Source organism: Argiope bruennichi, chromosome X1 (genome assembly GCF_947563725.1).
Source record: "Argiope bruennichi chromosome X1, qqArgBrue1.1, whole genome shotgun sequence".
NCBI classification, from domain to species: domain Eukaryota; kingdom Metazoa; phylum Arthropoda; class Arachnida; order Araneae; family Araneidae; genus Argiope; species Argiope bruennichi.
The window spans coordinates 107,030,773-107,045,282 of NC_079162.1; the positions used below are offsets into that span (position 1 = coordinate 107,030,773).

Sequence of the window (14,510 nt, forward strand, 5' to 3'; positions counted from 1 at the left end):
AAAATAGCAATCCAAAAAAATGAAGAGTTGAACTAGCAATCCATTTCGAAAACTGACGTAATTACTAACGTTTGTCATTGTTCGTATTTACAATCCGAATTCTAAGAAAACTGAAAATAAAAAAATATATTTATGGTATAGCTATTTAAAAAATAAAATCTGCTTTAAATAATTTCAAGAAATAAAAAAAAAAAAATTCCATGAGAATTTTACTTAATTTTTTTTCTTTCTGCATAAATAAGATTTTCATCAGTTTGTATTTTAATAAAAATCTTTTGCTCGAACTTTGTGAAGTTGCCTGGCTTTATTTTAGAATCTGCTATTTCGAATTCAGTTTTCACTAGCTTTGCAGAATTTTCTTTATTTCTCACAGAGGAAATGTGATTGGGCCATCTTTTTATCAACGAACTGATTTAGCAAGAACAGAATCCTACTGGCAGTTTCGGAATAGACTGGTGGCTGAGGAACAAGTCAGAAAATAATGTAATTGTAACCCATTAAAACTCAAAGATATTATGTAAGTGAAAGGAGTTGGTCTAAACTTTAAACAGTTAATCTGTAAACTTCAAGTTGATTATCAATGTTTACATTTAGCAACTACTTTTCTTTCAAGTATTTGTGACTTGGCATTGTTTTGGCGATACGAAAAGGTTGCAACCGGATCCTATATCTTGGATAGAATTTTTAGAACTAGAATTTAAAGAAATATTCCAAGAAGTTAAACATGAAATACTGACTTACTGAAAAAAATCAATATCCACCTATAACAAACCGTGGCAACAAAGCATTCAAAAGAAACTCCGCCAGCGATTGCTAATCATCTTAAGCGTAGTAAAACTGAATTCTTTTAATGCAAGATTTTCATTTCTATCTAAATGGATGATACATTTTATTTTGAAATTCATATTTGTAGGATTTTTGTAAGTGGCTTTATATAATATCTACGTAAATAAATAACACCATGTTAAGAATACTTAATTCTTGATATTAGTTTATTCTTTGAAGTTGCAGAATTCTCAAGAGAAACTATGCTGTGTCAGACACTCGTCAAAATAGATCTCGTGATCGAATTTTTAGATGAAAGATCCGGTTTTACATTAAAAAACAATAATAATTCCTATTATACTGATAAGTTTAGTTCTGTGCATTCAATTATAAATTTCAGATAATTTGATTATCCGTGATAATTTAGAAACTAGAATTCAAGAGGACTATATTGAAGAATTCTTGAATTTTAACACTGTTGCTCTCTAATTCAAGAATCTTATGGATCGAGAAAAAAAAATCCATCCATAAAATGGAATATCTAATTAGATGCTAGAGGAAAATTTCAACAACTAAAGATTAAGAAAATCCCAAAATGTGTCCAATTTCAAAACTTTGAGATCTGAATAATGCATATTAGATTGTTTAAAATGCACAAAAGTGAATAAAAACCACAATAAATAAATACAAAACAAATTTGCAAAAGTTTATTTCAAATTATAATAAAATCCGATAAAATACCAGATTAAAACAAACACAGAAAACATTTTAAAGAAAAATAGTCTTTATCTCTAAAAACACTTAAAAATTTAAAAGAATTATGAAGCAAGTTATCGGTAGTTCATGAAAGTTCTAAAATGGAAAAATTGATAATGTAAATACATTGATGTATATAAAGATCAGAAGCAGGGTCAATTACAACAACAAGTTTAATTTCAGATAAAGATTGCACTCTTCTAATGTAGAATTCTTAAACAATTTTTATACCTTTAGAGCTTCAAAATCAAATCAGAAAGATTTATCAATTGTAAAATTATTATTTTTAGTCTAAAATGAACTAAAAGAAATTGCTTTTATAGTGAAAGCTCTAATGTTTTATTCTAAATACCGATTTAAAAAAAATCAGCATTTCAAATCTTATTTCATTCTTCAAGAATGAGATGCTGAATTAACAAAAGTTTTCATTTACTTATCAACAGGTAGCAGAAATATAAGAGTTCTTCGAGAGGATAAAGCGCATTTTATTTTAATCGTCTTCAAGTCCCAATGCAATGAATACAGCTTTTATAAACACTTTTCTTACACTTTGTTCAATGATAGCCGAGCATTCAATAAAACCGCCGAGATGGAAACTATTTCTTATAGTCTCTCCCTGTTGATATTGAAGACAAGGCCGTAAGCTATCAAGCCTCATGTCTGCCTTATTGCCTACAAGAAGAGAGAGAAAATGAAATCTGCCTTGTTGCCTTAATACCGTTATATAGTCTTTTGAAAGTTTTTCCAGAGATTGATGAGCATCAATAGCATACCAGAAAAGTATCACACTGTTCGAACTGCTGTCAAGGCAGATAAGTTTTATTTGTTCTATCGACTTCTCAAGGTTTCTCACGTACCACACAGTAACCAGAATACTTTTACCATGCACTTCGAAACTCATAGCATGTACTGAAGAAATGTCATCTTCGGACTCGGGTATTACCAAACTATTATTGGTCAGTGCTTGAATAAAAGATTTCTTTCCAGTCTGTGGAGGTCCAGTTATTATAAGGTTCACATTAGTTTCTGGAAACAAGAGATTTGAAGCCATATTATTATGAAAAATTCTCTCAAATTGATGTACTTAGATAAATTACCTTCACAGCTGAAACAAATATAGTTTAAAATTTTATCTTTTTCGAGTTGAGATGTATTAATCACTTTCAAGCATGAAGATCAGCGTCGTACTTCCATCAATGCTGGCAATATTTCAGATCAGAAACCGCAGTGAAAATTTTTGGATATTGTAGCAAAAATATTTGATCCGACCCACGCAAATCTTTTGCTTTTAGAAAGACTACCTAATAAGCGAATCTTGATCATCAGCTGATATAGTATTAGAATTTCATCCCCGCCTCCGATTGCTTATCATCGTTGAAAAGAATGTAAGTTCTGAGTTACAGAAAAAGGATCGGAGATAGCTATACTATCATTTTAGAAGGAAAGACTCTAAGACTTTCCAGAGAAATATGGTTCCGAGAAAATAATGCATACAAAATAAAAACCATTGACTTCATCTAAAGCACAAGGTACAAGTTTATATATAGAAGTACAAGTTTTTAAATCGACTTTTGACCATGTTGGATGAACTGGAAATATATGGAAATGTATTATATTGAATGGAATATTGATATGTTATTATGAGAAACGTATTCTAGACTCTTCATGACAAAATTTGCTCTAAATAAATAAAATATTGTGAAGAGGAATTCGGAATAAAATATATTCTTCTAGGGAAATTTCATCCGACAGTTTGGCATGATTTGGCTTATATTGATAAATGGCAAGAGCACAATATCATATTTCACTCCCACAGATATTTAAAAATGAAAATAAGTGAAGAATGTATAATATAAGTTTGTTACTATAAAATTGTTTGCCATTAAACATAAATGAAAATTTCAAACATTTTCAGGAAGTTTTTAATGATAATTAGAAGAAAACATAAAAATATTATTTCTGAAAAATTACCTATATTCCCTACTTTGTACACTGATGAAGATTTTTTAAAAAATCTATAGATATTCTACCAATGCCTAGTGCTAAAATAAACAGTTATTGTATTCATACAGTCCTTAAAAAACTGAAATTCAGTATTTGAAAAAAATTAACAGATGAATAATTAGACTTTCTAACTTCTTTAATTTAGAATTTAAACTGAGGAAAGCTTCAGCTTCCTCAAAAATACATTGTAAATGTAGTTTTATATTCTTAAGTTGTAATTCAGAAATCATGCACCATATTTGAAGAATTTTTGTAATTTTTAAATCATAAGCACTTAGCAACAGAGTAAATTTTAATATTTTAGAACAAATACATGCCCCAAGGAATAGTTGAACAGAACAATAAAGGAAAGAAAATGAAGAATGAAAGTGGCAAAAAGAAACTGAAGAATATAGATGAAAAAAAGAAATTGAAAAACGTAGACGAAACCGAGAATATGAGGAATGACAACGAAAGGATTAAATGGAATCTATGGTGCAAATATTACGTATTGAAGCAGAAAGTAGATTCGCAAATTCCGTTGCCAATCTAAATGTTTAGTAGTCAAATGAAGTCAAAGTTAGAACTTCCTCATTTGAAGTAGAAATTCAGACTGGATTAAAACGATATAACTTTATATTTAATTATATTTGAGCATTTACCTAAATATGCTGATATACGAAAAAGTACGATGGTTACTCTCTTACTTTGCTTGTTGCCGTATAATATTGCTCAGTGAATAAACAGAGAAACGGATGAAATTGCAAACGATTATGAAGAATTTAAACTGATTTTATTAAAACCAAACAAAATGACACCAGAAAAATTTTGCCAAAATTTTTTTGCTCATAGTAAGGATGTAGAAAGCACATGAAAATCTTTGCGTGTGAATTAAAAAGTTTTTGTATTGAAAAATTGGAGGGTTTTAAAGTAGATAGTTTTGAGAAATTCAATATCGTATTATACTTTAAGTGTCTCAAGAAGTATTAAGTCGTTTTATTGATCATTAGTTTAAATTCATTTAGTCTGATTATTTAGATGAAAAAATAAATGATTATGATACCTAGAAGTCAATTTCCAAAAATAAATAACCACGTAACGAATTGTATTACGACACATGGAACTTCTTTAAAGATGATCCTGTTGTTACTTTCAACGAAAGGAAAAATATACATGGATATAAGGATATATTGAGAGAAGTTAACCAAAATGTTTTAATTCTAATAATTTTGGACATATTTCAAGAGATTGCTCACAGCCAAAACTAGATTTTAACATGCTGACAATAAAATAGAATATAAAGCTAAAAAGTGCATTACTAGAACTGAAAACAACAATTCAAATGATTGCTAGACAAATTGACAAAAATTCAGGACAGAGTACTTCATATTTGTAGAAGGCAAATATCAATAATTCTGATGAATTGCAGGCTTTGATACAGAGTTTTAGTTGTCTCTCAAGGATTTCAGTTGCTCAGAAACTTAAACTGAAATTCGAGCCTGCTATCAATGAATTATATACATAGCTTCGGAAACCAAAGGATATCTAGATTAATCTTTGTAAGAAGGATTAAAGCCGATATTGAAATTGATAGTGCAAAAGTCTGTGTGTAAGTACATACGTTGACCTTAATGTGTCCTTGTTAGTGTGCAGCTAGTTGATCTTATCATCGGACGGACATGGCTTGATCTTTTTCACATTGCTCATTCCAGAATAACATAAAGATTTTATATTGGATATTGTGAATGTGAACTATTTAGCAACTTTCAAATTGATGAATCAAATCGCACCAGTCTTAAAATTCTAGAAAATATTAAATTAAAGAAAAATAAATTAATTTTGTCTATTCTGTAGCGCAATTTATCGACAATGGATTAATTATAAAAGAAAACTCTTTCGAAGACATTGGTTGCTTATTAGAAGTTAAAAATACGCGTCTCTAGTGAATACTGGAGAAAAAATTATCAGATTCTTCAAAGATAAATGCATTAGCAGAGAAGTTGTTATGTTCAAATGTTGATGTTAAAGGAAAACCTACAAATTCCTTCTGCGGTTTACGTAGTTTTAAGAAAAGAATTCCCATAATCTTGATTAAAATTGATTTCAGTATTGAAAATAAATAGAAGCAAGAATTGGTTCAATTGTTGAATAAACATAGCCATTATATTACACTTAACATTTCAGAATTAGGATGAGCCAACTTAACATAAATGGACATTAAAGAAGGGTCAAAGCCCATATGCATGAAGTCACATAAAACTAATTCCTTCGAAAGAATTGCTATAAAAGAAATTGTAATGGAGTAGAAGGAAAATGGAAATGTCAAATACACTGTCGCCGTATGCAAGTCATCAAAAACGACGTTAGTAGGTCGGTAACCGTTTGCCTCCCACCCCATTCTTGTTGACGAAAAATTGAAATTTTCATCGACAGAAGTCTTCACCACTTCGGAACGTTATGGAGAGCTGGGAAATAGCGAATATGACAATTTATAAACCGCCTTAAAGTTAATATATAATAAACCATCGAAATATCCAAGTAACAGTTTAAGTAGGCAGAATGACTGCTTTTGGTAAAATAGTCGAGAGGATGACTAGTCAATAAGATGTCGCATTTGGCAGATAATTTTTTGGTCGGTCGATTTAAGAATTCAATGCGAGAGATGTCGATGATGTTAAGTCCGCAGATTTTCAGACATCTGATTTAAATGTCGTTTTTCAGCTTATAATTTGGACTACTTTTGGCAGTATAAGCGAAAAGGTGGTAGGTGAATAAGATGTCGCATTTTCTGCTGACTGTTCTTTGTATTTCGGCTAAGATGTCATCATGATTTATGATTTTTTAAAAATTTTAATTCACTATTTCGATCACCTGTCGATAGAACTATTAGGAAAATTGAAGCATTTATATTATACATAAATAGGGAGATAGGGTTATTTTTCCTGATTCAGTATTCAATGAATAGTTCCGAAAAGAGTTGTTTTTTTACTCATCCAATTGTTATTTCCTCGGCAATGAAAATTTGCAAGTTTTTCTTATCTGTAATGCTAATTTCATTATTTCAATTCTCTAACTACAATCTGAGTAATGGTTAAAGTAAATTTAATGAAACACAGACAACTATTGGCAATACTTTTTTGCAGTTTATATTCCTGTATTCCAAGAAGAGTTGCTTTGCTGTAGCCAAATTATGTGAATTCACTATGAATTACTAGAGTAAACAAATTGCGTAATTGTAAATTAAACTTTTGTAACAGTAAAATATCTTTTTTTTTTTTTTTTTGCAATTTAATTTATTATGCTACAATTATTTCACTAATGAAATATTATCTACTGCAACTGACGATAAAAGAATAAATGTACGTAATATGGCCACTTCTTAACAACATTAAAAAAGGCTATCCAAGAATGCACTTGTTAAATAAATTGATACCTTAAATTTTTCAAATTCTATATTCCCCCATTGCTTAATTAAAATTCAGAATGTAATTTTTATTCCTTCTGTCAATTATATATAACTCCAAAACTATATAATTCCTTTATTCTTCATAATCCTGATCAAATGAGCATCCCGAAATATATAAATTTTAAAAAGGCTCGTGTGTCCCCTTACCCTTTCTGATTTTGATCATTAAATTCCATGGATCTTTTGTTTATTGACGAAGTATAAATGAAATTGACAAAAATTACCTTTATTGCATTTCAATTATTTAATTCTCATTTGGCATTTTTTTTCTTAAATTTACTTTTGGATACGCATTTTACTATCAAAACTTCATTTATGAACCCTTTTTATCAGTGCAGTCTTGGAATTTTTTTAAAGGAAAAAAAGTTAATACTGCAAGTATAACGTGTCAATAGAATCTCCATTTTTAAAATGCAGCTGCGCGTGTGAAGAATTTTCTCCTTTTTATGTTTCACTCCTTGGAGTCTACAATTGGTTAGCCTTGCTTCTGTAAACTATCTTTGGACTGCATCTGTTTTTCCTCAACCCTCGTTAATTTGAACCCCCCGCTGCTTGTTTGGGAATTCTTTCTCATTACTTAAACTCTGAGGTTTCGACTCCTGAAACTGAGGGTATGCTTTTAATTGTTATGCTGAAAATAAAATATTGTGACCATCCAATCATTTAATTGAATGATTGGATGGTGACAATATTTTTTCTGGTAACATTTTTCCAAACACGTTTCCATTAATTTTGATTGATCATTGAGCAACTTAAACTTGGCTGAATTTGAATTTCTATAAACGCTTGCACAATTTTTAGAGAAGGAAAAGAAATTTTTTCTTTTCTGATACACAAAAGAAGTTGAAAGATTTATATTTTCTGGCATACGATAGAGAGATTGCTATAACTCCCGAGATGTTGAGGCCTAACAACTTGGAAGAAAGGTTTGGTCTTTTAACTTGCGGCTTGGAGACTAAAATGAATGCCATTTGCTGATACTGAAATGATAGCAGGAAAGGGGACAGAATTTTGGGAAAGTAGTATGAACTTTAGCTTGCTGCCGAGAACTTGGAGAATGACGTGAATACCTACCCATCCCTCTGAGCATATCGACCGAAGTTACCTTTAGATCCCCTTACCTCTATCATCACCTGATCAAACTCTGCAGCATTCCCCACGAGTTTGCATCCGCAGAAGCAAATAAATTATTTTTTTATTTACTAAGAGCAGCTTTATTTAACCGGGCCAAAATTTCTTTTCTAACGTACGTCAGTATGGAGTCTGCAACCAAAATTTAAGATTTTGTTGATGCAAGTGCATAAACTGATATAAACCTAATTAGATTTGATTTGTAAAAGTAAAGAGAATATTTAAAAGACAGTAAGATGTTTAACCCTTTAAAGGGCCATTTTTTTCTAGTCCTATTATGTTAAAATATTTTTAGGCTTGAAATTAGAATAAGAAAAGGGATTCATTTAGCTTATTAGATAAATTTAATTTGATTAATTAATTGGGTTAATTATTCATTAAGTGACAAACCAAGACACATCATTTTGTGTGAGATAAAGAACTGAAGCATCTAAGTTTCTGTCTTTCTAAAAAAATTTGTCAGAACTTATGCCAACCTACATAATTTCATACAAAGATTGATAAATTTGGTGGGAAGCATACTTCCCACGGCCTTAGAAAGGGTTAAGCTGCATTTTGAACGTTCAGGAATGCAATGCTGTTTATTTCAGTTTTAAGATTGTGTTGATGTATGTGCTATCACCATAGATTGATATTAAGCTAATTAAGTTTGAATTGTAAAATTGAGAATACTTAAAAGTTAATAAAATGTTGACACTGCATATTGAAAGTTCAGGAATGTGACGCCATGCGTTGTAGGTTTAATGTATTGTAATTTAACCAAGATACATATGCTTTGACAGAATTATTATGCAGTTTTTGAAGACAACTAAACGAGAATTTCTATAATTGAGACTAACTCCTTTCCTTACAAACAAAACAAAAGTGTAAATTTCGATTAAAAGAAATTTAAAACTCTGTCACGATTAATTTTTAAATATTTTGAAAAATAAATGTTTTTACTACTTTTTGATATGGGATCGAAAATAAGAGTTTAACATAAACATTGGTTTTGATTTGTACTAAGTGGTATTGCTTTTTTTCGAGTGTGCATGTCAAGTTGAAAGAATTGTGATCTAAAATATTAGATCCGCAATATCGATGCAAGTTAGTCCATATTTGTAATTAGCATTATATATATCTTAATTAAAATATTTATTTAAACTATGACTCTGTAATTCCTTCTCATTGAGGCAGCCTATAAAAAGAATCCTGGGAAGTCAATATTTCTTTCTACTTGAACACACCGTACTATATCATTTGATTAGTCTTTTTTTTTTTTTTTTGAGATACTTGGTGTTTCTTTGATTGTTTAAACCACACTTTGCGCTCTCCCCCGTAATGGCTTGAAGGTATTTTTTTTAAACTTTAAAAAAATCGGCGAATTTGCTGGTCCATCAGTTTTGCACCAGTAAAATGCAGTTACGAAGAAAGGTAAGACGCTTCGTTTAAACACTTTCCAAAAGAAGGATCCACTTTTGAAAAGTGAAGGTTTCTTCTTTCTGGAGAAAGGGATATCATTCTTTCCTCCTCGTCGCGGGCTTCTCTAACAGCAGTAAAAATTTAAGAACTTATTGTGGCACAGATGATTTCTTACAACGTTCTGTAGTATTTCTTGCTGCGTCCAGATAAGGAGAGGGAGGTATACTGCCTCGGGTGTAAATGTCACTAGTCGGCGGGCAAATTAGCCTATCTGCGTAAAGCCCCGTTCCAACGATCTGTGCGCGTCTGGAGACAGGTACCCTTTCCCCTCTCTTGTGGTTTTCCGGGGTTCTTTAATAGATATTCATTTTACCGACAATTTGCGATCGACGTCAACAGGCTTGGGTAGTCCTACAATGGATCAGATGGTAGATTTACGATCATATCTGTAAAGGTAACAGGCCCTCGGAACGAAACTTTTGAAAAAAAAAAACTTTTCAGCGGTGGATCTTTGTTAAAAATCCCTAGTTATTAATTTATTATGAGAAATTTAGCTTGAGTTCTTTCACAGGTTGTAAAAAGACTGCGTTCTTTGTGTTCTCCTTCATCAGAGGGAAATCACTTTAATTTTTAAAAATCTGAGGTAAACAAGTAAAAGAACAAAGCACTTTTCTCCAAAATGCAATAAATCGATCCTCAATTTTGCGTTCTTTAATAATGGCACCCTGGGGAATATACTCTGCCACTCGTCCCAGCCTAGTTACGTCACTTACTGTGGGTTGTCTCTCAGCTACCGATAGTCAAGACCAAAGTATCTAGATTTCAGAAATTCATGACGCAGCATCGAATGCTGACTTGAATCTTTCAACCAGTGGCCAGTCTCGTGTTTGAGGTGAAATATAGGGAGGCATTTTTATTATTTACAAAAGTTGTCCGCGTTTTTAAAAATAATGTATCTTCAGTTTACCGACATTTTGCAGGAAACTTCGGACCGACTTCCAGAGGCGAGGAAGGATCATACAATGGGTCAATGGACAGATTTATGGTCACAGGTCGTCGGAACGCGGCTTAATGATTTCTGTAATGTTCAATCCACCACAAAAGGCTCAATGGCAAATTCTTTTTTTATTTACAAAACGTATTGTACAAATCTAATTCTTAAACTTTGCTTTATTAAATTATCATTTTTGTGCCTCTAGGCAGGGACCACACCGTCGGTACGTCCCTGCTTGTGACCGTAAACTGATCCCGCTGCTGGCATGTGACAGCTCGTATTTACTCTATAGATGCACTTTGAAGGTTAGTAGCCACTCACTGAATTCATTCATCTCCCGCTTTCGACCAGACCTTGGCATTTTTAATTTCATAATATAAAATCCTCTGCTAATAACTCCCATGACATTTTTTGCAATATAAAGAAAGGAAAATGCTCCCTCTCGTAACATTGCAGTCCAATCTTATTCAAACTCATTCAATCTTTTAAAGCATTATCACTTCACGCGGCTATTTACATGTGCGCTGCATGCCATTGCACACTCGTTTCAAAGTGGCGTAAATATGAAAATGACACTGTTGCTAACTTAAACCAATGTTTCAGTTAGATTAAAAAGAAAGGTAGTTTTCTTTACAGATCCATCAGGTAATGTCTTTCTTTCGTTGGAATTTTATTTTCCACAAGTTTATTTCTTGTTCGAATCTTTCTGTTAAGAAACTTATTGTAGATTTTATTGTGGTATTGAATATTATACAGAATACAGTGTTTATAATAGTATATGAAGACATTTCACAATTAAAAGAGACAAAAGAACAAAGGCTTTATTTTGAAATATTTCGTTGCTCCCAACATCATCAAATTTTGAAAACTGGCTTACAGAAGTTTTTTTGTTTTTAACTCGCAATCAAAAACTCTTACCACAAATATTACTTCATTAATCATGAACACAGAAAATTTAGTTTTATTTTTTAAAAAAAATCTAATACATTAGACTTAAATAGTTTCTAATGCTTGAGGTTCATAAAAACTCAAGTAAGAAAAGGGCAGATTGAAACACAAATAATGTGCACAAAAATACGAATTTCAACTGGATGGCTAAAAATATTGTAATTTCACTTCAAGAGCATTTACTTTTGCTTAAATTAGAAGATTCTTTATCAGATATTATAAGGATATCCAAACAGTGAGTTTAAATCTATAAGCTGCAGTTTTCATTCATACAATATATTTATAGAAAAGCTAGAAGTTATTTTTCTTTTTTCCAACAAATAAAGCAAAAAGCAAATGGTAGAAACAGAAAAAAAAAAAAAAAAGCAGATTTTAATATTTCTAAAAAATTAATTGCAATACAACCTTTTATTTGCCGTACCAGTTTAATTTAGAATACATTTAGGAAGTTAGTTAATGAAACTTAATGAAGTATAACTAATATCTCATCTAACCGAAATTCAAAAATAATAACAGAAGTCAATACTCTGAAAAGTTTTGCAACAAATCCATGCGATTTCAGAAAACGTGTAGCAAATCCCCTATTTTTAAGCCATTTTTCAAAAATACTTTTTATCAAACAATATTTCAAATAACGAAATGTTAAGAATATTTCAGTAACACTTGTTTTCTGTTTCTTCTATGAAAAGAAAACATTTTAGACATTACTTAATCCACCAAGCAACAGAAAGTATTCACAAACATGTAATCAGCTATACCTAAACAGTTTTCTATATAGCTATTTTCGAAATTAGAAAAACAAAATAAAGTTTTCCAGTGACTTAGTAAGGATTAATTTCAATACGGCAAAATTCATTATGATTCAGGTTTTGTACAATGATAAGTATAGGAAATAATGTATAAGTAATTTTGTTGGAAAATATAAAAAAAGAAAAATTAATTAGGAATTAACATAGTCGAGCAATTTCAATATCCAAAATATATCACCGTTTTTGAGATGCAATTCTTTACAGCTACAAGCTTAATATAGGTTTAACTTTGAAGAATTAAAACAATAGTTGTATTATAATGTACACATTCGATACTGTTACATCGATTAAAAAAATAAAGAATGAGAGCAAGAAAACACCATAGGACAATCAGTACACTAAAAAGTATATACATATGTATGCGAGTATAAATGTATAAATATCAAGAGGGGGGGATCACAGACGGGAGCAAATGTTTAAAAGCACACCATTTAACTGTCACAAATTCATTAGCATCACATTTCTATTAAATGAAACAGACAGTTTATCATTTAATGGAATATTAAGATTGTTTAAAACTAAAAGCAATAGCACACCTTAAACCATATTTATAAAATATAGTATTTTGATAACACTAAGACTAGATATTATAAAACAATTCACAAGAGAAACATTTCCTTTCTAAGTGAGAAAAGAAGCAATGATTTTGAACGATGCTTCCATTGTCACATAAAATACATTAGCTATTTTTAAAAAATGTTTATTATGTTCATAAATGATAAGCCACTCTAAATAATATTCTTGTAGAGAAAACATTTTTATAAAAAATATTATGCTATTCATATACATTAAAACCATGTTGCACATTACAAATAATAATAATAAGAAATTACTACTGTTTAGTGCTTTTCAAATATGTTTCTAAACCCTTAGAAATAGTTTCAAACAAATATTGCTATTAGAGTATAGTATCCACCAAGTATAAAATTCTTAACCGACACTTAAAAAAATTGATTATCTTTTATTAACACAAGAATGAGAAAAAGTAACATAATATTTATGCCTTGCTTTTTCATATATAAGTTTTTTTTTTAAAAAAAAGGTATTAAAAACGCATTTTTATTAATATGAAAAAAAAAAGTACATTTTTTTTTTATTTTAAACATTTTCTACTTTTTATAATGCATTATTATAAAAAAATCATAGAGTTTTCAAACTAAATTTTTCTTCAATTTTCTGCCTGGTATTATCACTAATAGAGAATCAAAATTTAATTAAACTAATTGATAATTAAGTTCTGAATATATTAATAATGTATTATTAATGAGAATACATAAATGTACAAAATTTCATTATCGGCAGTGACAATGACACAATGCCACCTTTACAAACATGAAACAATTTACAAAAAGTGAACACACACGTTTATTGGGCACTTTTATTTATTGCATTAATTAACAGTTCAAGGTACTGATATTCAGAGGATCATTTACTTTTAGATTCGATTTCTTATGACCCTCTGAATAAGGCAATGTGTATAAAAAATTGAGATTATTGTCATTTTCGTCCCTCCTTCCAATTATTTTGCTAGAGTGCACATGAATAAAATTTATTAAAAGAAAACTGTTTAAATGCTAGCCTTATTAATGTTATTTGAAAACAACTTTTCTTGCACTTAAGTTAAATTTAGAAACTCTCACTAGTGGAACATTTTTCTCAACCTCTTAAAAAATGAAATTAAAAAATACAAGGCACTCCTATAGGTAATATTTAAAAATACTATAGTAATAAAAAAACACAAATGATGATTATTTGACATTTCTCATAAAGGGAATTTACATATGGATCACTTAAAAAAACTTATACATACATAATTAATGTATGCATAAGTATAATTGATTTTTTTAATGTATAATTTAAGATGGAACAAAGAAGCACTGCAGCAAAGAATGGACCCATATTAATAATACATAGTTATACAATCAATTTTTAGGATAAATAACAATATACGATGACAGAAAATATCTTTCAATATGAAAAACTAAAAGTAAGCAAAGCAGCAGAGCAATTATATATGCATGTAACAATTACTAACAAAAAATGATTAAAACAAATATTTGTGAAACAATATAAATACTGTTCAACAGAAGCATGAAATAAATTTTAATTCAAAGCAAAAAAAAAAAAAAAAATTACAAACAACTCTTCCTATTAAAATAACCAACAAGAAAAATTCATAATTTAATAATGCAGGAATGTTCAATATTTGATGAAGAAATGTTCATCAGGTCTTAAAATTTTTTTCACTGTGCACAAA

General features: G+C 30.0%; 1 protein-coding gene across 1 annotated transcript; it reads right to left on the reverse strand.

Annotated features, from left to right (window-relative positions):
- Positions 1-2,011: 2,011 nt before the first annotated feature.
- LOC129959347 (uncharacterized) lies at positions 2,012-2,572 on the reverse strand. The gene has a single exon (XM_056072167.1). The coding sequence runs from the start codon at positions 2,570-2,572 to the stop codon at positions 2,012-2,014; it is 561 nt and encodes a 186-aa protein (XP_055928142.1).
- Positions 2,573-14,510: the final 11,938 nt, after the last annotated feature.

Excerpts from the sequence above, each read along its gene's own strand:
- LOC129959347 (XM_056072167.1), bottom strand. The coding sequence starts at position 2,572 with ATGGCTTCAAATCTCTTGTTTCCAGAAACTAATGTGAACCTTATAATA.